Consider the following 27,206-nt stretch of genomic DNA (forward strand, 5'->3'; position numbering starts at 1 on the left):
TTGATAGCCCTTTCTGCCTTAACCTGGTAAACACACACCACAAGATGAAGAACATTATGGCATAGACAGATGACCCTCTCCTGCAGTTTTTACTCCAGGGTCTCCCAGCAAGCTCCTATTTTCTATTGCTGCCTCAATCACAAGTAATAGAGGACCTTGACTTCTTCAGGCTATATATCAAAGTACCTACTATCTCATTTTTACTATATTACTTTTTCTTTGATATAAATCATTGTACATTCTTACTGACTAAAAGATTTAGAAGAAAGAGGAACAAACTTACAGAAAGTTATGGAATTCATGAGGAGGGTGAAATTCAGTTTCTTTTTAAGCGATTTGAAGAAAAGACATTTTCCTCCAGCTTCCTCATTACAGAAAATGTTGTATTTGCAGAATAAAAGTATCTCTCCAAAAGCATTAAAATTGAGAAGGTCTGTGGAAGTTCAAGGACTTTGCAAGTAAAAAGCACCAGAGGCTGAAACACTAAACCATGCTTAACACACAGGCAAGTTAATAACAGACTGCCCTGAGGTGGCCTGGGTGATAAAGGCAAAGGACCGCCAAGCATACTGTGGTCTGTGGACAGCTGTTTACACCCAGCAGCCAGGAGGCAGTGGGACACAGCACTGCAGATGCTTGCACTGCTCAGAACGCTGCCCACTAGACTGGTTTCTCTTGCTGCTAGCAGTCCTTGCAGCCCTGGTACAACCGTGAACTCAGGGAGAGCCAGGCAGGACACCCCCCTGAGCCCTGTTCTGCCATCAGCTGTCTGTAGCTACAGTGTGAGGGCAGGATCATGTACAAGGGCACTGCATGGCAAGCAGTGAGGCTCTGACTTGCCTGTCATTTTGACTTTGACTAGAGTGCTTTTCAGCCCCTCAGAAGAGATGTGCTTGAGAGCCAATAAAGAAGTTTCAAGCCAAAGGGTTTAATAAAATCCCCAAAATATTTAATACTGAACATCAAATATAAACTCCTACAGTACACCAAAGCTGTGCTCCATGTCACAGTCACATTCTCAGTAGAGCCTTCTTCACATCAAAGATATAGGCATACAACCTATTTTCAAATCTTCTGGACCATGCCATGGTAACCAAATTTTCTCTTAAGTGTTTCATAGTCTCGCATGCTGCATTCCCAGAAATGGTAGCAGAATTGCTGGTGTCCAAAAGGCTTTTTTTTCTTTCAGATTTAAAGTTCACACTTCTTCCATCATATACTAACCTGTAGATCTATGATTACAGCTTTTCAGTGGACAACTCATACTATCAAGCATGAGGAAGTATGGGCAGCATTTACCAAAATAGCATTCAACACTGACATTCACTTTACCAGTACGAGGACAGGCTACAGACTGGAAGGAAATGGCTTGGCTGCACTGATGATCTAAATTCACATCTACTAGGATACAGGAAGAGTGGAATATCTCTTCTGTTGTATAATAGGAAATAATTTACATAATGCAGCTAAACCCAGCTCTGAGAACCACAGGATGTATTCATTACTATGCATCAATACTTCACAGGAAAGAATACAATGCCCATTTGAACACAACAACAACTCTAATAAAGCTTCCTATAGAGGAATTTTACACCTAGACTACTCTAGCCTAAGTACTAATTTGCCAGATTAACTGCTGTGAACAGCTTCTACTCCATTAATGTATTCTGTGTGTACCTGACTGAAACCAAAGGCAGGCAAAGGCATTCATCTCAGTAGCTGGAGACCATTCTCCAGGAGCAATTCTGCTTCTAAAATAGGCTCTGTTAAGAGACCAGTGCAAGAGCAGGCTCTAGTATGGTTTGTATCACTTTCTCTCAAAGTACCAATCTTTCTGCCAAGTCTAATGAAACAGAAAACAAACACTATAGCGTGCACTACCCAAGGCTGCACATGAAGGAAAAATACTTGGAAGCACACGTATAACTAATTGCACCATGTAGTATCAAATGCCTTAAAGCTTATCTGTTGTCAATTATAGAACATAATAAAACATAGATAAAGTAACGTGTAGCTGCTACAAGAGCCTAGCATTTGGGAAGACTTAAGGACTTTGTTTTACTTTCTGTGTGGTCAGAACTGATTTTATTATTGGCAGTAACAGGCATACCACTGAGGACAAAGCCTCATTTAAATCCTCAAAATAGCTGCTAACTGTGGTGGGTGAAAGATGGTTGTTTGAAGAGGCCTTTCTTTTGATGGTGGGGTGTTTTCTTGAGGTGATTAACTGGAGTATAATAAGCATAAAGAGAGAAAGGTAACAGGTTATAAGATTATTACATAAAAAAATTATTTCATTTAGTGTGAAGAACTTTCTACACAATGCTGCTCTTTAAGATCAGAGGTGAAGAGTTCTGCCTTTTTTTTTTTTTTTTTTTTTTCTCTCCCCTCCTCCAGTTAACCAGAACATTACCTGAGTAATGTGAAGGGCCACCCAGGGCCAATGCCTTTCTGCAGTTGGAACAACCTGGTAGCTATAGCTTTCGCCTTGGAGTTAACAGGGATTCTTCTAATTACAAGATAAAAATCAAATCTGCGTGCAATCTGCAGACACAGATTCAGATTTGCAGCTGCTGTTCCATTGACAATTTACTCAGAAATGCCAAGCACTGCTTTCATCTAAGTTAATGAGGGCTTTCAATTACTTTACTAAGACCTGATTTTTTTCTTCCATGTGTTGTTCTAAGCTAATGAAGTGGCTATATTAACTATCTGACTATCCCAAGGTGTCACCTTCTAAACGTGTTTGGAAGGATGAAAATGTACAGACGATGACTAGTTTGTCATTGCTTTGTAGCAGTCTGGAAAAGAAACGTAATCCTTTTTATGTCAAAGATATTCTACTGAGCTGAAGGGAAGATAACTTTGGAGACTTTTTTTCTTAAATAGCAAAATAACACTTTCAAGTAGCGTATGTTTTGAGTCAGGTTTGAAGAACTGCTTAAACAACAGCCTGCAGATGTACCAAAGTTTCGATAATCACATTTTTTTGAGCGCTGATATTTGTCCACCCCTTTGTTGAATATATTCACAGAATTTCACATTAAAGGAAATTAAATAACCTGCTTGATTTCGTTTTATTCCATTTAAGAAAAACTCAAACCAGAAATGACAGAAGAGGGAACCTCTTTTGGGTTGATAATAGTGATGTTCAACAAGAAGCATACAATCCTGCACCTGAGAAGGAATACCAGGTATTAGTACATGCTGTGGGGAACCCAGATGGAAAACAGTCCTGCAGAAAAAGCCCTTTCCACTAAGATAGTGTCTGTAGCTCATTAGGCAAAGTATCACCAGCAGTTGTAGAGATGTGATCCTTCCCCTCTATTCAGCTTCAGTGAAGCTGCACCTGGTGTCCAGCTCTGGGCCCCAGGATAAGAGAGATCCAGACATTCTGGAAAGAGTTCCATGTGGGGCCACCAAGATGATCAAGGGACTGAGGAGAGGCTGAGAGCCGAGATTGTTCAGCTGGAGAAGAGGGATCTTATCATTGAAGGGAGGGTGCAAAGATGATGGAGCCAGGCTCTTTTCAGTAGAGCCCAACACAAAAACAAAAGATGAACACAAACTGAAAGAAAAGAGGTTCTGTTTAAACATCAGGAAAAACTCCAGGTACAGGTGATAGAAGACACACACAGACTGCCCAGAGAGTTTGTGTCTTCCTCCTTGGAGATCTTCCAAAAACATCTGTATAAGGTCCTTGGCAACCAGCACTAGGTGGCCCTGCTTTGGCAAAGGTTGGGACCAGATGCCTTTCAGAGGTTCCTGCCAACTATTTCAAGGTTCTGTGAACCCCACCTCACATCTTTTGATACTTTTTTGACCACTTTCAGAGATTTTCTTCAAATTACAGTAGGGGTGGCATTTTGAGTTTGACAGTAATCAATTTAAAAAAAAAAGTAAGATTCTTTATATTCCCCTACCAAAATAACTTGACTTTGAGATCTCAGATACTAAGTTTAAACATAATTCAATTGGCAATTTAATGGTGTGCACTACAAAGGATAAAAATAAGTATCAGTTATACTGAGAGATATGACAAGCCCAATGAAAAAAAAAAAAAAAATCACAATGATGTCCACTGTGCACTTAATAAAAAACCAATTAACAGTTGATGAGACACTACCACCTTGGCTTACGCTGTCACTGGATAGATTTAGGGAGAATGATTCATGTTTTAAAGAATAGTTAACTTTTTACTCCCCTTCTCCCTGAGTAAATTTAATGAGATTTATGTATCCCTAGTGCTACTCAAATTACTCTTTTTTTAAAAAAAAAGCACTTACTGTCTCTTTAAGCCTAACCTTGTGTACACCCAGAAGACATGTAGATGCCACTGCAGTTAGATATGCAGATGTCTTTGAGAGTAGGATAAGTTGAGGCTTCTGTCAGCTGCTTTACTTCATTTTGGACATCAGGAACCATCATTCTCCATAAAACTGTGTGCATTACAAAATATTTGTCATAATGGTGATTACTGCAATAGACTAGCATCTGGATTTTTTCCTACAAACGTATCAGTTTGTTTTAACCTGCTTTTTTGGAAAAATAATTCAAAAGCACATTCTGAGCTGTGGATTACTATGAAATACATGTCCAAAATATACAGAAAGCAAGAATGACAGTTTTATTTGTAACAGTCTGAAACACTGTGCATACAAACAGTCTGCTCTACTTAGAGTTTTCTTTAAGCAAGTTCTCAATCCCGTAAAAAAAGCAGTTAAGCCAACATGGAATTTAATTGTAACCACACTCAATGCATCACATTTCTCAATATTGCCTTCTAGAAGTGCTAGGGCACATCTTAGAGCTAATGCTGCATCGAAGACCATTGACAAAGAATCTTTTGGACTTAGCAATGCATATTTTTAGTATTTTCTGCTTCATACTATGTTGTGACCCAAAGAAAAGCAAAACTACATATTCATAACAGATTACAACTGGTATGAACAGAAGCATTGCCTTTTCTTCACAATATGAGTTGCTCCAAACACCTTGAGACTAGTATTACATCAATAGGCAATATCAGGCTAAAATATATGCAAACATCATTTAAAAAAAACCTCAAACATTCAGAAGTTTAGAATTTCTATTCTCCTGGTGTTGATTCTTTATAAAATATGATACCAAATAGATTTTATTCTTTGCCTTCAAGGGCCTTAAGGAGAAATGTGCAGTTTGCTACATATCAAATGAGGCAGATCAATGGCTGGATTTTCAGTGCTCAATTCCAGCTGATTGAAATGAAAGCTTAACAAAGTGCTTCTGAGAAAAAAATACAACCCAACACCACAGTATGCTTGTTTGCATTTCTGACACTTTCATCTTTGAAAACATGACCTTAATCACTGGAGTATCTAAAACCTTTCTGCAGACATTAGTTGGACGAACAGACAGACTGCTGCATTTCTCTTTCACTTTATGACCAGAATGTGGGATAAAAGCCTGCATATCTTAGCAATTCCCACTACATGCCATGAGAAAGTGGTGTTCAGTGTAGAAAACTTCTCACCTCTATTGCTTCAGAAGTCCTTACCTTTTCAGATATCTTGGTCTTACAAACTGAATGGAAAGCTATCCAAATGCTTCACATAAATGTATCCTAAACTCCAGCCTAAATGTATTCAACATAAACTTATTCTTATGCCATACTATTCTTCAGCTTAAGTAGGTCTTCACCTCTGTTATTTACCCTGCTAATCAAGCATAAGAATCAACAGCTTAGCCTTCATTTTAGAACGCTAAGTAAGCCAAAACCTTTCTATTTTCTCCATGTTGACAGCTCTCCATTTCCTTTTGCCTTTTCTTCAGTGCTTATTCCAGTTTCAGTTACTACATCCAGAAGATGGAAGACTAAAGCTTTAGGTTCTAGAGAGGGTTGCAGAAAAAAAATCTGCAGAAAAAAAATCTTTCAAATTCTATGCAAAACGTAATCTAATTCTTACTTACAAGAGCCTCAAATATCACACTTCATGACAACATCACCACTGGAGCATGTTTATTTCTGTGACTCTTCAGAAATTCCCATCATGAGCATTATCAAATTAACATAAGCTGGAGTCTAACACATTGCACTGGATTTCTGTACTGAGTTTACTCAAAAGCCAAACTTAGCTTTTGATACCAGTGAGATGGCACTGCCATATTTTCAGATAATAAATAAAAGGTTGGACAAGCAACATAAGATAGATTTTTCAAGAAACTCTCATCCTATATGATTAGAGAAAACTGATAATCTGGTATCTATTTTTCTTCTCAAACAGATGGAAAAAAACCCTAACATTTATTTAAGGGTCAAAACATCACATGGTGAATGTTTGTCTTTTAATGACTTTGAATACAATTGCCATCTTTTCCTCAAATTGTCAATTATATTCACTCAAAAATTTAGCAATTTTTCAGATATTCAGATAACCAGCTACATAAAACTCTAATCTGAGATCACAAACTAAAATTCAAACACACCGCAAACAGCCTAGTTCTTTGAATAATCCATCTGGCTAATTAGAAACAGATTTGTTTTTAATTCACCTCCAAATTATCAGTAAAAATTGTTCAATCTCAAAAAAGTTGAAGGCTTTAATATGGGAGGATTATCCAAAGAGATTATACAATTTTTCCATACATGTTGAATAATTCATCAGAATTAATTCTACATATATTAATAATTTTCATTCTCCTTCACACATATCCAAAAAAAAAAACAAACAAAAAAACCAGTTGAACTGTATGAAGTGAATTAAATATCCTTCAGAACGGCCATCAAAAATGAACAAAACATTAAAAGCTTTAAAAAATAAAATAAGTAACTGTTAGTAGCAGCCTATGGTGAGAGGCCCTCATGTTGGACAAATTCTGGCTTCCTGGATTTCAGAAAGTCAGAAGTCTGGCTTCTCTAAAAAGAAAAATAACCCAACTCCAAGACATCACACATCGTTTTGTTGCTTGCTTCTTCAAGAAAGCAAGTTATCAACATAATCCCTTCTACAAGAATAGCTAAATGCATTTAAAAGAGCAAAGAATTAAATTCCCTGGACGACTGGAATTAATTCAAATCACAGAAAACAATTTGTTCAAAATTCAACAGCACCATTAGTTTAGCAGGGTTGCTACAGGAAACTAACAACAATTACAGGCTTGTCTTATATTTCCTAGACAAAGTTCAGTGATTATACGGACACTGTGGATAAGCTATCAGACTAAGCTAAAAACCATTTGGGACAAAGGAAATTATTAATATTTGTGAATTGGCTTGTTCTACACCTTACATGGTAAACAGCTGAAATCAAGAGAGCTCTCAAGAGATGAGTTCTAGTAAATAACTTCTTATTCCCACCTCTTGAGAAAAGATCAGAGAGATACTGCCCAAGTCTTTTTAGAGATGATCAGCTGTAGAGATGGTCCTGCTGTATTTTATCTGAATGTAAGTCACAACATTCTTGTGCCTACTGTCACAATTTTATTTACATTCCTTGACTCTCGTATCTCAGCTGACACACACTTGTATCACCTCACTCCTAGACGAAATCTACTGAACAAGTTATTTTCCATTTGACTTAAGAAAGCTTATTCTTAAATGAAGATCCCACAGATACTTGTAAAAAACAACACAGAAACAACCTCTCTAGAACCCAAATTTCTTTTAAGATACCAAAAAACATTTTACCAGAACTATATATTAATTATTTTCTCAGTGAGGATTAATTCAACAAGTGAGCTACACAGCTTGGTACAGAACCTCAGAAATAAGATGTTAAAATCTCTAAATTCCCACTGAAATGAAGAATGCGATTAAGGATCTCATTGTCACTTCATTGACTGAATGTTGGTCCATGTATTGATTCTGACTATTCCTCTGCTGACTTGCTACATAAAAATATAACTAATTTATGAAGAATTCCTTTTTTATTTTAGTAAATTGAATTAATTTTAATAAAAACATCATTAAAGATAATATTCATCTTTCAGCAAAAGCCTCCGCAGTCCTGGCAACAAAGAATCATGAACTACCACAGTTTTTCAGCAAATTTTCAGAGAAACTGGCTGGATCTCTTTTCTCTTGGGCTGGGAGGTACTTTTAAGCTTTCTCTTGTTTAATCCTGTACTTTACGATCTTGTCGGTCCACTGGATCATTTGACACTTCCCTGTTACTGGCATTCCTGCTGCTCTCATGGGCCCTTTTACTGACACGTTGTCTTTGAAACTGTTCTGTGTCTTCCTGTTTTCTTCCTTATCTACAACTCCAATTGATCATACTGAATAATATTAAACAGGTAGAGTAATACTAAATAGCAGAGACACAACAGCAACAAAAAGCTGTCTATTTATTCAATACACCTTGTTTAAAGCAAAGGCAAATACCATCTCCTACAAGTTCTGAGAATGCAGCTGGGAAAGATGACAGCATATCAATTGTAAGAATAGAGGAACAGTTCAAAGCAGGTTTCCCAGTTTTGATATCAAGTTAGGTTAGGAACATACATTTCAAATTCTTGACAGTATTGACCTCAGTGTCCTATCACTTCATTCACTGAAAGCCAGTTTATGTATCCATGCTGCCTATTCTATTGTTGCCCTATTACATACAAATATAAATTACTCATAAGTTAAAAATAAATTATTCATAAATCAGTTGATTTACTTAAGATATAGTTTTAATTAAAGAATGAAATTAAAAATAAAAAATGAAAACATCATTAAAAGTATTACAATTCTCCATTACTAAAATTCAGATGAACATGAAGTATATAGATATATGATTTATTCATGGAAAGTTATATGCTTAAAAGTAGCCAGCGTTTCCCTATACGCAGAAGGATTCTGTGTGGATACGGTTTGAATTCAACAATCCTCAGTAACTTGGACCTTCCATTCTCCAGTGGAGCCTTTGATCATGGTGGATTGATAGATGGCTGCTTCACCCTCTTTACACAGCACATCTGCCATATATTCTACTCATCCAAATCCCTCCCTTTTTCCCCAGCCTAATATGTTTCCCTACCCCCTCCTCCCTCGCCCCCCCTTCTGACCTATTTCTTTTTCTCACTTATTTTTTCCTCTAGCTCCCCTTACCCCCCCGGCCCCTCCCCCCAGTTCATTTTCTTCACTAGGGAAGAAAAATGCTTCTTGGCATAGGGTCTTCCAGTGAGCCACATTGGAAACATTTCTGGAAAATAGAACTGTGTGTTTCTATTGGAAAAAGGTGGCACGTCTTTTCTTATTTCACCTTCGCAAAAAAGCAAAATCTACCTTTTTTGTGTGTCTAGCTAGAATCCTCAGTTCTGTAAAAAAAGCTACTGATAAAGAACATCACAGGTGCAAATGGTGACAATTGCTGAAGCAGCAAAGACAAAATAAGGCAATGAGTTCATTAATACCTTTAATTGCAAAAAAGATAGTATTGGATTAAGCAATTTTTGAATTCCCCTTCCCATCTCCAGGGTCTTATCTACTCTGAACTAGCGAAAACAGAAAAATAATTTATTTAGAGAATACTTTAAAAAGATAGATCTATCATAATATCAAACAGTTGTTTTCCTACATCACTAGCAATGAAATGTGAAATAAAACACACAAATAAAAAATCCCTGAAAACATTACCAATAAGGGCCACTCTGTAATCAAAGATTAAAGCTGTGATCATCAATATGCCCTTAAAAACACCTATTTTTTTCCACCTGATGACACATAAAATTGTGTGATAGTACATGAATAAAATACTCTTAAAATTCAAGAATTTTTTTTCCTTGCAGTGAAAACGCAGACAGGAAGTGAGAAGCTTTGCAACATATGGTTAAAATATGGATAAAATATTTATACAGTACATATTTAAACAAGAAATATTAAGTGTCTTTACAGATAGTATAAATGCTACTTAAGTGTTCTGATCAAATGTAGATAAGCAACACTTCTATTTTGTACTATGTGTTGGTGAACCAGATCATGTAGCAATTCTAGAAAACATTTTAGAATACATTGAAATAACCTCTTCGCCTAGAAAAATAAGTAATGGGTCAAATTCCCTGAACTGAGGAAAAAAGCTAGCTTTATCAACGTTTGTTGCTGACATCTACTTGCACCTGTTAAATTAGCTAAGGATGCCAACTGTGAAAGGTTCTTCTCCATACACCTACATGGCAACTCCCACCAAGAATTTGGGCTCCTTTTCAGGTGCAAACATGGTACTAAAGTCTGCTGAATTTGTTAAAAATAATAATAATAATAATAACTTCATTCACGGAGTGCAGCTTTTGCTGCCTAAGGTATTGGAGAATGATAATTATAGAGATTACATTAGCCTTCATTTGTGACAAAGAATCATAAAAAACAAACCAAACAAAACAAACAACAGAACCACCAATGAATCTTGCTGCCAACCACATCTTCAGAACTAAGGTAATTTCATAAACATCATACCATTACTACTTCAATATGCAGGTCATGTAAGTAGACATAAATAATAAAGCTGTTTATAAGGGATACTACTTCAGTTTGTTTCTTTCTGCTGTTGTGAAAGAAATTGACTACTTCATTAAAATTAATACTTTTTAAAATAAAATAAAAAACATAATAAAGAAAGTAACAGCATTTCCAGGAAAAAAGTTTCACAAATCGCTTGAGATATCAGATATTCAAAATCATTTCTACAAATTTCCAAATTTCTGTAAAGAAAAGTAGAGAAAGAGAGGATCTTTATATTCAGATCAGTTCCTAAAGTCAAAAGTTTTCATTCTGATTTTTGAAATAGGAGGAATTTGGAAAGGGAATGGAAGCATCTTTACTTGCTGTTTCCTGAATAAACTAATTAACTATAAGTAGGAAATCAGAAATCAGTACACCTCCCACTGGCACAGGGTTTTTTGTCTACTACATTACAGAATGTGAAAATAGGTCTTCTGTAACATAAAATGACATCTGTATTCTAAAAATGCACAGAATAAATTTACACGTCAAGAGTGTGTGTATCTATCTATCTATCTATATAAAAGCATTCAGACTATAACCACTGGAGATAACTAGATGGAAATTGTTATCTTCTTTAATGCTGTATAAGAGGTTGCGAAGTAGATATGATTGCGAACAATAACTTCTCATAAATAGAACCTTGGCTAGCAGGTGTCATATTATTGCTCCTTACATGCAGCAGTCCTACAGAAAAAAAGTTCTGCCCTTCTTCCACATCTCTGGAGACTAAAGGAATTTCCATACTTCTACAATACACTGCCTAAACATCACGCTATCCTTATGAACGCTTGGGGTTGTTATAAGAAAAGAAATAAGGGAATCATTTCTCTCCTCCCTTTCTTTTCAATGCTTCAGGTTCTGTCAGTAAGCAAAAATAAACACGGCAGTACAACTAATGCAGTGAGCATGACCTGAGCTCGCTGCAGCCAGGCAGAGGAATAACTGCTTCCTGTGGCATGCACAAAGCAAACAAGTGCCAAAAATACTGACTCTCTCATCAGCTGCTGCTGCTTTTTGAACCAAGAGTAGAGAGAAACCCGTTCATTCATATGGGTGGGCTGAGAATGAAACATGATCAACTTCTGTTAGTGCTGCTTTCAGAATGGTAGTTCATGGTGCATCATTGAAGAAAAAAAAAAAAACAAAAAAACCTTGAAAAACAGAATAATATCTCCCCCCCCCCCCCACCCCCCATTTCTCTAAGAGTCTGCTTCAAAGTTCTGAGAACTCAAATTTTTGTAATATTTAGAACAAAATGCCACAAGATACCAGTAAGTTTGTAAAATCCTGTTCATCTGTAACAAAAACATTTGTCTATCAGCGTAAGAGTTAGAGGTATTTCTTCTTTCTCCTGAAACAGCCATGCTGAGAGACCGAGTAATCATTCTCTGCCTAGTACTGGTAGTCTGCCTATCCATACCTTACCTGACACTTTTTTGTTTACTTTTTATATCTATGCTAAACCACAGATGTCTTCTCTTCTGAGTTCTACTTCTCCACCTGACCTACTTTTTAAATATGAGGCTTTAGGAAAACTATGACACTTCCATTTGCCTGCTGGATGTCTGGACTTCTGCTAAAGTGATCTGTTCATCCCTATTCTTGAATACGTGCCTATTTCAGAGGAATAATATGTTAGCATTGTAGACAGTTCACTGCCAGAATGAAAAGTCTACCCTTAGATATTTCATGAAAAAGCCTCACGTAAGTGTATTTGTTGAATGTTTCTTAAGAGAGCTGGCATTTTCAGAAGATGAATTTTGAATTATAAGTTGAGCAGGTTTGCAAGGAGTTCTAGCGTGTATAACAACAAAACAAGCAATTCCGTCATCTGTTATCAATGTTTTCCTTTGACCTTTGAAATACAACAGAAAATCTAATAAAACGCACAACATTACTGAATTTGTTTGAATCAGAAACACCATACATGCAGCCTGTCAATTGATTTGGCTTCTAGTCCTAGCTTTAACTTGGATTTTCACTGCCATTTGTCACTTGCACTTTAGGTACAAAAAATGATAGATGTTAAAATCCCTTTTTCAATTTCAGCAAGAATGAATATTCAGATGGAAAAGGAAGAGCTACCTTGAGACATCTATTACTGTGTGTTTAGTCCTAGCAATATGCAACTTAAATTATGTGGCATTGTTTTGCATTTATAATAGAATGAGTTTATGCTAGATTAAACACTGTCCTGAACGTGGCTCAGACAGTCAGTTTTATAAATCCTGGCAAATACGTATGTGACTTTTTAAACTTTTCTTTTTAACTTGAGGTTACAATAAGATATTCTGTAAAGTTGAACACAGTCATTTTACTAGATCTTACCTAGTTTTACACTAGAAAGTGAACACATTTAAATAGTATCTTCATACTTATCCGTGTTAACAGGCTTAGAAGAAACAACTGGTTTAGAAAAGCACAGGTGTTTTGCTTATTTACTCTTATCTGTCCTTGCTTTCTGTCTAGTTTATAGACCAGTTGCTGAAGGAATAGATCAGAATCATGCAACTCACTGCAGCTGCTTACAGAAAAACCTCCTCAGCAACTCTACTTCTGACATATAACTTGTAGATGAAGGGGCTAATATGTGTATTAGTACTTTAAATTAATACTAAAAACGAGCTTAAGTAATAACTAAAACAGAAACATTGCGCTCCAGTGCAAGTTCCTGCAAACACTGCCACAGGTGTTTAGCTCTGCATGTGAAATAGACTCATTAAAGTTAATGGAACAACTCACAGTATGTCAGGGTGTGCAGATCTAAATCAAGATGATTGGAATCACCAAATCCAATCCAAAGGTAAATCAGTAAACAGAAAAGGTTATTAAATCTTTCAGTTTATTTTTTTTTTCATATTTACGTTTGTTTTTCCTGAAAGTTGAATCCCTCTAACTGGTATAATTTTTCACCTTTTCTTGCAACCACATTATATTTAAAAGAATATATATCCATAAAACAGTAACCAGTACAAACTGTTAATGTTCACAATTACTTAAATAAGAAAATATTGAATGAAATATTTTTTACTTACTGGTTACCTAATGGTTAAATAGTATTCTATACATCTGAACAGAAAACTGTATCTCTTTTCTAGATAACTAAAAACAATCAAACAACAACAACAACAAAAAACAAAACAAAACAAAAAAAAAACAAAAACCACACCACCTAAACTATTATAGTTTGAGAGTAACTGTTATAGTTGGTTCTACAGCTGGAAAGGTTATCATGGTGAAAATAGGAAAAGAAATAAACAAAGAAGGAACGTTCACCCATATCTAGAGATCTGGGTTTAGAAGAAAGGCTCCATAAAGGAAGGATCTCCAGAAAGACATCCTTTCTCAGTAGTATTCAGCCCTTAAATGGGGTCTAGAAGTGCAGCCAGGCTCCACCCTTCAGATCACACAGCTGAATTGCCTTCACCTGCTCCCCCATGGCTGACCCAGTCCTTGCCTCAGGTGATCAGTCAGTGGTTCAGGCCACGACTCAACAGTTCCCTTACAGTAATCTAACTTTATCCATGTAAAATGTAAGCCCTTTAGTCAGTCAGGATCTGTTTATAGTCAGTGGAGATTGGAGGAAACGTCAGTGAGTGATTCTTCCTTCACATGATGAGATGATTTCTATCTGTTGTTAAAACAGTACTATTTGTTTTTACAACTGACTAGGAAGGCAAACTTTACACTTACAATTCATCGCCTAATGCTAGGTGGACTGGTTCTCACTTATATAATTTAATCTAAATATTTAACTTCACTAAAGACATTATAAAAATATGACATCTACCAAAACAGAATCACAGAAAGGTTGAAAAAGACCTACAAGATCATCTGGTCCAACCATCCACCTATCACTAGTAGTTCTCACTAAACCAGATCCCTCAACACAACGTCCAGATGTTCCTTGAACACCTCCAGAATCGGTGACTTCACCACCTCCCTGGGCACCCCATTCCAGTGCCTGACCACTCTTTCAGGGAAGTAGTAAAACTTCTCTATTAGTATAACATCTCTAGTAGTAAACTTCTACTATTAAGTAAGTCTGGTAATTTTAAATGCAAAATGAGTATTATCTATATATTTTTAAAATTCAAATTCATTTTTGTCCGCGCATTTTTTGAATATTAGAACTAGTAAGCAGTATTTTCCCTCATGCCGCATTTGGACTAGAAATGAAAAATAAGATCAAGGCTTTTCTAATTTTGAACTGTTTCTTAACTTTTATAGAACAAATCACTGAACAGAAACCACTGAATAAACCTAAATGAAACTCTTCCATGCAGATTATGATATTTCTGTAGCAAACATGTTTCAGGCTCTTCATTGCTCTTGTTATTTCTTTTTTGCGCTTGGAATTGGCTTTAGGCAAAACAAATGTACAGACAGTATTCATTGCATAGAAACGTATCAACTCATTACAATTTTATGGGGCTTTTTATTATGCAAATACAAGTCAGAGTTCAAAAAAATTTTTACAAACTTCACTAAACAGTTTTATCTAGAGAACACACATTTATTTAACTTTTAATGTGTTTGGGGACAAAAATATTAGAGACAAAACAACAATGAAAAATGAGTAAATTTCTTGTAGAACATCTGAAAGAAAAGGAATTAATGAATATCTTTTACTTCTATTTCAAAATTTAAAACAAACAATTAAAGCCATGTTTGTTTGTAATTGCCTATTACATTTCCTATGCCTGATGAAAACACTAGATAAAACAAAATGAAAAAAAAAAAAAAAGAGAGAGAGAATGAGAATTCTGCCTGCTGGTGCTTCTATTAAGTAGAAAATCACAACTACTCTCCCCCTGAGGTGTTCTGCTAACAATGTGTTGCTGTAGACAATAAAGTGGTGTTTAGAAGCTTTTTCTCTTCACAGCATATTTACAGTCAAAATGAAAAACAGACTTATTAAAAGCTTTCATCTTCCCTCGAGATATCTCTTTCTATAACTGAGTCATGCAAGCACAGACATTTAAAAGTTCACAATCTTAGAGGACAACCTTCTAGTCAGTCCAACTAATAAAATGAATCCTTATGGCTGTATTAATAAAATGAATCTTTATGGCCTTATAGCTGAAACATGTGAGAATCATAAAGACGCTCAACTCATAGATAGAATTAAAAAAAACCCAAACATTAATATATCCCTTTTTATGAAGAAAAGAGAATAAGCATCCTGATTGAGCAAGAGTGTTGTTTAGAATAAAGAAAAATTGATGCACAATACTGAAATTGAGACTGCTTCCGTTGAGCTACTGCAGGAAGTTATTTATTGTCAGTTTCATCTAGCTGACATTGGAAGAAGGATTCCTGTCATAGAATTAATGTGTCACAACTAATATAGTTATAAACTAATTTTCAGTCTCTGAGGTAGTCCTATATGATATATTATCCTCTTGTAGATACTATGAGAACACTAGAAAATGAAAATATAACAATGAACAAAACAACCTTGGGTTCTTAATGCCTTTCTCCTTACCTTTTCCTATTCTACTCTGCCCTTTTTGGGAAAGGGAGACCAGAGTTGCACACAGTATGCAATGTAGAAGAGTAGAATTTTCAAAATTGCATTTTCTTATTAGGAAAACCTACATATCTATTTATTTTTGGATGATTCCTGTTCATTTATCTGGAGCATTCATAAAACTATCAATCTCAATCTTACTCTTCAGCTGTGCTGGTCAGCAAGTCAAGGTCCATGTTTCTATTTGTGAAGTTAGTACCATTGCGTTTTTGTCCTCTAAGCACAACTGTTCCTTTATTTGAGATGTACTTTTTCTATGTGCCATTGATTCCAAGGGCCTGTTACACAAACAGGCATACTTGCTTCCCTCTGCTCCTCAGTCCAAAGGAATTGGCAAGAGGTTAAGTACTTTAGTACTCACTTATGAGTGATATAAGAAGTCTTTACTGAAAACTCCCTCATTCTTGAGGTCTGCTATTTTTTGTCAATTTGTTTCATGACATCTTCTAAAGTCCTCTTATTTTCAACATTCTCCACCATGTCCTCCACAAAGAAATCCACAAGATTTCTGCAATCTTCTCCGATCACAAGATTTTCTTAGTGAAAGTCTTTGTTGTTTCCATCTTCGTGGTAAACATCAACACAAAGATTTCATTTATCTCTTCTATTTCTTTTTGGACTATAATTCTACACATGCTATACAGCATGCATAAGTTAGTTACGTAGACTTCTGATAAAATTTGTCCATGCAGCAGAAGGAACTGTCCACACTGTTTATCGCAGATGCATTAGAATAGAAGTATTGCTTCTGGAGGTACCTCACTCCCTCTATCCAATATTACAGGGAAACCATATTTTATACACATAGTTGTGTAAAATGATCTGTACATGTATAATCTCATATGTAGAATATGGGAAATACTAATAAGCTCAGAGAAACATTTACTTGCTCCCAAACAATGTGATTTCACTAGCTAGTTGGAGGTTAGCAATCTAGAATTTTAGAGCAGAACATATCTGAAAAAAAGGAAGCTTACATTCATCAAGGCCTTATAATTAATGCCTGTATTTACAAGTGAAGAAACCCTGGGCTCATACTCTTAAGTTTTAGGAAATGTGGTTGCTCAAATGCCTCACTGCATAGTTTATGAATCGTAGGTTTCTTTTCAGTAGTAATGTCATGTTTATGTACCTAGGTGAACATGGTGAAGACCAGCCATAGAAGAACACTATAGAAACTTTCTATAGAAACACAATCAGAAACACTGTAATCTTTCTAACAATGAGGTAAAAAGAGAAATATCACTACATGTGCTATATAACTGCACTTGAGAGTAATTACTACAGTTACTGAGGCAATTTTAAGTACATCATTTAATTTCAAGAATGAAATGCTCATGTAACAGCATATAAAAAAATAACACTTGAATTTACAGAACACCATTACATTGATTACACTCACAGTGTCTTCAACTGCGAAATGTTTTAAGAGTTGAAAAGTCATCAGGCAAATTCATAAATTGAAACTGGTAGACATGGATGTAGTGGCCACTGTATTTCTTCTGAGTATCTGCACATGGCAATTTCAGGAGTATTTCTAAAGGAACATAAAACCATCTGTGCAGAATGAAAATTGTATTGTGTTACTTGCAAAACATTTAATGTATCGTTCCTTGATTTCCCTTAAGCAACATCAGCAAGCTTTGAGTTGTCCTTCTGCATGGTGCATGCTGCTTTGAGAAAATGCAGCTATGAAGAAGTTGCCTCTCTGCAGAGAGGCCAACTCATTTGGCCTAGTAAATAAGTGACTTGAGATTCCTCTAATATTACCAGGAGTCTCTTTCCCTTGCAAATTTACACCCTCTCTGCTGATATTATGGAGCCATATCTATTCTCTTTGTTTTATTGTTTTATTGATTTAGTCTTTAGAGTAGCAAATACCAGACGGTTTGGGACCTTTGACAGTTCATCCAAAAGAGGAGAAAATTAATGCCAGGTATGTGCAAAAGTTGGGCATGTTTTCAGACCCTAAAGGTTACCTAAAGGTAACACTCCTGTTAGCACACTGCAGGCTATGTTCAGCAAGTATGAGCCTGGCTGTCAGTATCTGGTGACTAATCCCATCCTTATGCAAATATCTAAACCCTTTCTCATCCAATTAGCTCAAAACAGAACTTACCTCATTAAGATAAACTTAAGCTATGGTCAAATAAACACAGCAAACACTTTGCATTTTACAGTAATTGTTTCAGGAAGCCCAGCCTCTTTCAACAGGAGCAACATTGATGAAAAAAATATACATATGTTAATCAAAAATACAAATGGATGCTTGAAATTGAAGTTGAAGTTATAAGAAGATCCAAATTAACTTTTTTTTAAAAAAAAACAACAAAAAAACACAGAAGGAAAAGTAGAGCTTGATAGGAATTTTAAACATGAAAATGCTTGGGTGCACAAAAAGTAACACAAAATTAAACCAGAAGAAAATAATGCCTCTTTCACGTTTTCCAATCTGCTCTAATTATCAACAATAATGAATAACTTTTCATGGACAGAAAATTAAGATTGGCCTTGTTGATGGCAATTCGAAATGTCAGTATCTGGCATCTGCAGCATGCCCAATTCTGAACCAGACTCAGCACTAGTTGAGAGGGCTCATATAAGCCTGCTTGCTCTGGAGTTCACTTCTGCACTACGACTGAGCAAACAAACTAGCCACAGAGCCTGAGAGACATTCCTTCTCCTTTCAGGAAAAAAAAAACTTGGAGTTCACTTAGCAACAGCTCAGAGACCTTCAGAACATCCCCTGACACCTCTCCTCTTCATGCTGTTTTTATGAACAGCAAGGCAGATAATTTATCCTATTCCATTTTATCTATTTTCTTTACAGTAAAATTGTATGTTCTTCTGACAGTAAGAGAACTAAACAAAAATATCCATGTTATCAAAATATTCATTAAAAAATAAAAATATAAATAAAAAGAAATATTTCTAAACCTTGAACAAAGTTTTGATTTCTTAACATCAAAGCGGAAAAACAAAAAACACATGTTAAGTAACTAAATATTAAGCCTGATTACCAAGGATGATGAATGTAGCCAGGCCTATTATTATTTGCAGTCAAATTTACCCAACCCTTTGTAAAGGCTGTATGTGAGTAGATCTGGGTTTGCCCAGAAAATAATTTCTGAGTGCAGATTGTTTTGTCTACAGTTGTAGAACGTCAGCCATCCTGGTACCAAAAAAGGGGTAACAACAGAGGTGTGCTTGGGATCTCTGTGTTCTTGGATCACAAAATATTTGTTTTAATGTCACTGCTGTTGGCATGGGAGGTAGTGAGATTAAAGTAATGCCTGCCAGTGTATAGGGCAGTCATATTCATCTCCTGTGTGGATTCTAATGCAGGTGGTTTAAGTGATTCATAATGTTAGGGGATTCCTGTAGCAACATATAAGCAATACGACAGGAAGAATTTAGATAGCAAAATATGCATAACCTGAAGTGTGTTAGAAAAATATTGTAGAACTTACTATGTGCAAAGCAATCAAAATACTCAGAGGAAGTAAATATAGATGTTTGAGGTTATTAATCATTGCATTCTTTGCTTCCTCAGGGAACAGAGTACATATGAACAAAATTCTTCTGTTATTAAATCAGAATGCAGCATTTGTACAATTTTTTAACTGAACATGCACATCACAAGAGACTCTGTGTTGACGACGTGTTAAGAACAATGGCCAGCTGGTCAGATGCTTAGCCTCTTACGAGATGTTGGAAAGCATCATCTATCAAAGTACTTAACAAGCTTGCAGTATTATAGAGAGTACACTCTTGCAAAGTAAATGGCAGCAAAACTACAGCATACTACAAGCAACAAACATAGCAGACTTAAAAGCATAGCTACTACAAGTTTTTCAACACTGCACACTATAAATGTATATATATTTATTTTAAAAGCATAGGAATGAAAAAAACAGAACCAATAAAAATGATTTTTCTAATAACATATATACATTGTATTTGGCCTTAATCATCTGAATCATTAAGATTTAATCAGGAAAGTAACTAATACTCATATGACATATCCACCAAAAGATGAGAGTGCAGACATCCAAACCTGGCAATTTGACAAGAAGTATATTTTTTCCCTAAGATTGGAAAGTATTAGGAAAGTTATTCTGAGCAGAATTCAATTCTGTAACTCTGCTAGTGCCCCTTATTCAATCAGGTCCTTATCAGACTGAGTAATTTGGACAGTTTGAATTCACATCCATTTTCAAAGCATCTACACACAAGATAATGTGCTTTTAACCATTTCATGCTGTAAACAGAAGCTAGGATTCCGACAATAATACCTACTACTACATAGTCCCATCTCACATACTGAACTTTATACAACCATGATCACTGCCCAGATTATCTCCTTGTGAAGCTTGTGGAAATTGAGGACATATATATATTTGATACTTTGCAGTGATAAAGATTGACTCTGTTTCTAATGGAGCTGTATGAATAAAAATTAAACTTTTGTTTTAATTTAAATTTTATTTCTTGTCATAGAATTCTTTCTCTTGCCTGCTGTATTGGTCTGCTGAACTCATCATTATCTTCATTATGAAATTTGGCATTAAGCAAGTTTGGTATTTTATACTGGAATGTTCTCATATACAGAATACACCTTACACTAGAATACACTAGAATAGATCAGACTAGATTAGAACAGACTCGACTAGCTCAGTTGGAAGTGACCAACAGACATCCTCAAATTCAGCTGCGTGACTACCTCAGGGCTAACAAAAAGTTAAAGCATGTTATTGAAAGCATTATCCAAGTACATCTTGAAAAGGAGTTGGGAATCAACTACCTCTCTAGGAAACCTGTGCCAGTATTTGTCCATCATCTCAATAAAAAATTTTTTCCTGTAGTCCAGTCCATTGACACACATTTGTATTGTTCCCTATGTCCTGTTGCAATTATCAGCTGAAAGAGATCTGCACTTCACTCTACTTCTCCTTCACAAGAAATTTTAGAGAGCAGTTAGGTGGCCTCTTGGCCTCCCTTTCTCCACAAAGGACAATCCAAGTGTCTTTAGCCCTTCTTCGCAGACATGCCTGTTAACAGCTTTGTTGCCCCCCTTAGCATCCTTAATATCCTTTTCATACTGTGAACTTGGTAAAAACAAAAGCAACAGAAAAGTTTCACAATTAACTGTTATAAGATAGCATAAGAGCACTACCTAAGAAGAGATGCTTTAAATTATGTAAAAACTTGGAAACTTCATAGTCAATTCTTTGTTGTGAAGAAAAAACGCACAGATGTTTTATAAATCTAACACTAGCATAAGATAATCTATAAACATGTCAGTGATCTTTGAAAACTACAGAAAATAAGATATTTTCGTATTTGGACTAATTTCTTCAAACCTGTATTGTGCTTTCTTTCCCCAGATTAATTTTGCCAAGTGTCACCACTGTCTTCATAGTTTTTCAATATGCTGCCTTAATCTTCCCCATTATTGATTTATTACTAGGCAGAGCAGATCTGATGCTGAAATATGACTATACATTACTAATTTATTTTTAGTGTCTTGCATTCTTCCTTCCTACAGAAGATTAAACATAGTAGAGTACTTTCTAAATCACCTATCTTGCCTTGGAAGTAAAGAGCGTACAGAACTAAATAAATGTTTGTGAAATATTCAGTAAATCAATACAGCATAATTTCAGCATCCAAAAATGCTTCTCTGGGTGTCTATTTGTCAGTAGGAATATTTGTTCAAGAGTTTGTTCATGGTCCAATGAAGCTAACAGAACTCTTGTGTACTATTAGAATGCCAAAAGGACCAAAAAATCTGCTCCACAATCATGAAGACATGGCAGTAGTTTCATTCCCTTTCTCAAAAACATGTTTCTTATATTGGCAGAATGTACGATGTACTGATACAAGTTGTGTCCTTCCTTACAATTAGGAAGCAAATCCAAAGAGAAATAAAACTATTTTTTTTGTATTTTACCTCTAATGAAGCTGCTTAGGCATAACCATGTCCAAATTTCATGCCATCACAACAAATTTATATATCAATTAATCTCATCCTTGATCAAAGACTTTTGAGGGAGAAATCCTAAAGCCAGGTGGAAAACAAGGGCAGCATGAAACAAAAGACCAGACATCTCAACATGTTCAGCCGTACATGGAGACCCTTTTCCATGTGAGGAGAATGAATACCTGAAGTACAAAATGGGAAATGGGCAAAACAATTTAAAATAAAACATAAAAAGCGATCCATCAGCAAAAGCAACAAAACAAAAATCAACAGCCTCAAAATCCTAAAACCTCACCAAAAAAAAAAAAAAAAAGCAAACAGCAAAAAATACTGAAAGAAGCTTTGATGAGCCTCACATTGAGTCACAGCTTAGTACCACAGAGAGTGAAATCAAGCTGCAGACAATCCAAAGGTTTAAAGCTACATACAGCTGCAAGGTTGCTGGTTCTTTACCCTTGATCTAACTAGGAGACGAACACAAAAGCATTAACAAAGAATATAACAGGCTTGTACTGATCTTTTCACAGGTTATCCAGTATCAAATTTCTTATTGCTTTTTTTCAAAGTTGAAAAAAAGGTGTAACATCAGTGCTTCTGACAATTTAAGAAAATACTTGGAAGCATCCATTGTCATTCCAGTTTCAAATAGAGTAAAACAAAGCAAAGCAAAGCAAAACAAAGTAAAATAAATCAAGTTGGGGAATAGCCGCCTTCTCTGATGGATTCATTGTCCAATTTGTCTAGCTCTTCAGGGTAAATACTTAATCTCATATTTCCACATTGTCTGAAGTAGCAAAATCCTTAGCTCGTTTGAAATCCATGTACATACCCATTTATATATTAAATTAACAGAAGCAGCTAAGATCTCCTGTAATTAAGAATTAGGAGAATAAGAACGTTGATTTTCTTGTTTAATGAATTGTCTGTTCCAAATATGCTTTTCTTTTATAACATTTGCCACTCTTTTGTCCTCTTTTCTTTCTTTTTCAGTTTCTTATTTCTATTATCATTCCTTATCTGTTCTTGCAGTTGTTTTTAGAAATAGAAAGTAGAGAAAACTCCTGCTAAAAGATTACAGCTTTGTTTGCAGATTAAATAGTCCATGAGGAGATTTAGTACATGAAGGGGAGCTAATTCTTCTCCATACTAAGGACTGTCAATCACACCCTGAGCATCAACAATCACAGTGGGCTTCAGCTGGCTTAAGAATGGCAAGTGTTATACAAGATTCAACTATCTCAAAGACGAGATAAATAAATGTAATATAATAATAATAATAATAATAATAATAATAATAATAATAATAATAATAATAATAATACGAGGTTTAAACATGAATGAAGGAAAGTTATATGTTGAATATCTTTATTGATGACCTAGATGAGGGGATTGAGTGCACCCTCAGTAAGTTTGCAGATGACACCAATTTGGGAGGTGGTGTTGATCTGCCTGAGGGTAGGGAGGCCCTTCAGAGGGATTTAGATAGGCTGGATTGCTGGGTGAAGTGAATGGGATGAGGTTCAACAAGGCCAAGTGTTGGGTCCTGCACTTTGGCCACAATAACCCCTTGCAGCGCTATAGGCTTGGGGATGAGTGGCTGGATGATTGTGAAGAGGAAAGGGACCTGGGGGTGTTGGTTGATGCTCGGCTGAGCATGAGCCCACAGTGTGCTCAGGTGGCCAAGAGGACCAACGGCGTCCTAGCCTGCATTAGAAATGGTGTGGCCAGCAGGAGCAGGGAGGTGATCATCCCCCTCTACTCAGCACTGGTGAAGCCGCACCTCAAGTACTGTGTTCAGTTTTGGGCCCCTCACTAAAGGAAAGACTTTGAGGTCCTGGAGAAGGGCAACGAAACTGGTGAGGGGTCTGGTGCACAAGTCTTTTCAGGAACAGCTGAGAGAGCTGGGATTTAGTCTGGAGAAGAGGAGGCTCAGGGGAGAGCAAAAAGGTTAATTTCACTTCATTTCAGCAATTAAAGTTACTGTTTAGACTGAATGAGATGCTGTGACTCCTACAACACTCAAAGGCAGGGCAGTGGTATATCCAGAAGCTCACTTGTCTTAGCACTTCATACACTCCTCCGCGCTGACTACAAAAGGCTCCTAGGTAATGATTAGTCTCAGACTAACACAGCTCCACAGGCAGCTACAGTTATATGTCATGATTTCCAAAAAAAAAAATTCAGATTTACATTCAGCAACAAATGTATGTATAAATAAATTATGCAGATTCTGATTTTAACCACAGTAATATTGTCAGCATGAGAACACAAAAGAGAAGACCTGGCAGTTAAGCCAAGTCCTTTTGTTTAGCATTTTTCTCAGTGGATCATCCTGCTTCTTGGAGTTGCATGCATTTTTAAATATAGCATATTTAGAAGTCTTTTTATTTTCACAGGGCTGCAAGGCATCTGTGCAGTAGGAGTGGAATTTACATGGCTACCAAAGGAGAACTCCTGGGTTTCATACTGGAAAAATAGCTGCCTCTGCTCAGGAATTGTACCCTCACCCTTTCTTCTTTTTTCAGTATTTTTAAAACCACTCAATCTATAATTTAAAATATAATTAAAATGTAATTTAAACATGAAATCTGATTCTTTTTTGTTTATGTAAAAATATGGGGCATCTATCTATCTATAGTCAACACATAGGGAAACACAGATTTAAAACATATTCCAAACATATGGAAAGACATGTTCAGATAGTGAGAGCCAGCTGTTATTACAAACACACTTAACCTGTATGTCATATAAGTTTCTATAAGATCACTTTGCATAAGATTCAGTTTTACTTATGTTGAACTTGTACAAAAAGTTCTTTCCTAGAGATCCATCACAGCACCCAGACAGTGAGTTTTACATACTGATATTCAGTATAGATGACATTAAATGGCAATCCTTCCTCTCCCAATACAACTTCATATTGACCTCAACAGTTCGGAAACTGCTCATCTTCATGATGGCTCCAGGGACTTAACCTTGGTTTTAAAGTCAATGACGTACTGCTGTGCTTGGATTGGTGAATCCAGCAGCCATGGATTCAAACAGTACAGAGAAAAGCAGCAGGACAGATGACTGAATACCTGTACTGCTACACATTTAACTTTCAGGAGTCAGACATTATAGCCACTCATGCATATGAAACTATATCATCAAGATATTAAAATTTTTAATGAATACAGATTTCTGGCTATTGCAGTAAAACTAGCAATTTCAGATCCATTAACTGAGTGAGCATTATGCTGAATACACTTTCTACTTAAAATGTTGTTTTAAATGTCGTATACAGAACTAAACGCAGTCTATCTGCCAGCAAAGTTTTTTACTACATTTCAGGATAAAGTGCAGGCAATTACACAATACCAATAGAGAAGGTCTGGCATTCAGTCTGCTGTGCCTTCCAGGAAAAAATGGAAGCCTTGTTGCTCCTACTGAGCTGCAAGAGGAAGGTAGGATTCCTTTCATCACAATTACAGGGAATTAAGAAACAGTGGTGATGGTTGTGGTGATAGAGGAAGTAGAAGAAAGGAAAAAGGTTAGAGATTTCACTACAGAAGGAATTTAATTACATTCAGTGTGACTGACTGCGCACACGAGATAAACCGAAGACAAGTAGATCCATTAAGTGGAGATTGCCTGTTTGTAAACACACACTGCAGGCTATTGATTTAACTGAAAAACACATTCCATCCATGCTTGAATATTGGAGGGATGTACTAAGCTTTTAATATGGCTTCAAGCAATTTGGCATATTTTTCAGTGATGTACTTTTAGCTCTCATTAACAAGCATTTATTTAATTTAACAGCACTTGCAGAGTGAGTACTGAACATGTGCAAACTCTTGTAACCTATTTTGAAAGTCTCCCACCTTAGGGACAGAACTCTGTTCTGATTAGGAAAATAGATGGTCTGATTCCTTCAGGAAGGAAGGTCTTCCTGGTCTTTTGTTGTGGAGAGACTACAATTGGAAACAACCCTTTGAAGCTAGGTCAGAACTCAAATGTACTGTTACATTCAGTGGACTTGAGACCTGCAGGATATTGGTTATCAGAGCCTAAAATTAAAATGTCATGGTGTTGTAGCTTGGAACTAGCATAAGTTCAGTGCCTGAAACTGCATTTCAGATAATCATTTCCCACAGAAGCCTAGCTGGAAGTAGAACAATACCAATATCTTTTTGGTTCCATACAAATTAAGTATGAAATTTGAAAGAGCTGCTCTATTGCCATTTTACAAAAAGAGCATAATGGAACAAGCCAGGAGGAAAAAGAGATTTCATTTAGTTCATCTGTTACCATTTTGGAGACCAATTCATATAACAGTTATGCTCCACTGATTGCCTCACTTTCTCTTTTTGGAAAAGTGTGCTTCCATAGAGCTGCTTGCATGCTTTTCCTCATATTCCCAGAGACTGCTGAGCATTATTGAATGCCCTAAGAAAACATACTTCATGTTCCACATAAGTTTTCATTTATCATCTCCTACTAAGTCTCAAGATATACAATTTTTTCTGTTCACTTCAATTGTTGAAACAATACAATCTAACATAGTCCATCCATAGTCCATGCCTCCATGCTCCACAGATCAAAAGGTAAAATCTAGAACAAATGTAAAAATGACTGAAAAATTCCAATGTAGAAATGATTTCATGTAAATTATTTCTCTTGCTAAATGTCTGATTTGATTTTTCCTTGTATGAGATTTGACTTCTCTGCTGTTTTTTACTTGCTTGGTTTTTTTTTTTTTTTTTTCCCAGGGTCTTGAATGTATTTGTAATGAACTAAAGTGAGGAAAGATTCACTGATGGTTAAAATCATTGCTTCTTACAGCACAGAAAATAACTATTACTATGGTATACCAGCAGAATGAGAAAAATATAAGGACTTTCAATTGTATAGAATTGGAGTTCTGCACCTTCCATAAGGATTTTGCTTATGTTTCATAGACATGGAACAAGCATTGTCTATTTTTAGAAAAATGGAAGTGATACTCATGCAAATAACAATCTTTTAACCAGATAGGATACTTTCAAGGCAGTGGACAAAGAAATGTACTATGTTTAGGCATATCCTTTGATTTGAGATAAATGAAAAGAAAAAAAAAACAAACCCCCCAAAAAACCCTCAAAAACCAACACATACTTTGGTGCTTTGATTTGATCCCAAGTGACGATCCAACTTTGTTTTGTAGTAGACCAGCTGGCAAAAAAACAATCTGAGCAATCAAC

General features: G+C 35.9%; 1 protein-coding gene across 3 annotated transcripts in view; it reads right to left on the minus strand.

The window, feature by feature from the left end:
• PLXDC2 (plexin domain containing 2) overlaps nucleotides 1-27,206 on the minus strand; it is a 230,458-nt gene that overhangs the window by 139,219 nt on the left and 64,033 nt on the right. Inside the window, exons 1-2 of one of the 3 annotated variants that reach the window (XM_052693988.1) lie at nucleotides 13,742-13,809; nucleotides 4,305-4,439 (exon numbers count right to left, since the gene is read on the minus strand). The exons of 1 other annotated variant lie outside the window; for it this stretch is intronic. In XM_052693988.1, the coding sequence (XP_052549948.1) occupies nucleotides 4,305-4,439; nucleotides 13,742-13,745 (139 nt within the window). In that variant the 5' untranslated portion in view covers nucleotides 13,746-13,809. Of the gene's footprint in view, nucleotides 1-4,304; nucleotides 4,440-13,741; nucleotides 13,810-27,206 lie in introns of those variants that run through there. One more of the 3 variants, XM_052693991.1, reaches the window with a different exon arrangement.

This window comes from Tympanuchus pallidicinctus, unplaced genomic scaffold (assembly GCF_026119805.1).
Source record: "Tympanuchus pallidicinctus isolate F22 unplaced genomic scaffold, pur_lepc_1.0 scaffold3, whole genome shotgun sequence".
Lineage (NCBI taxonomy): Eukaryota > Metazoa > Chordata > Aves > Galliformes > Phasianidae > Tympanuchus > Tympanuchus pallidicinctus.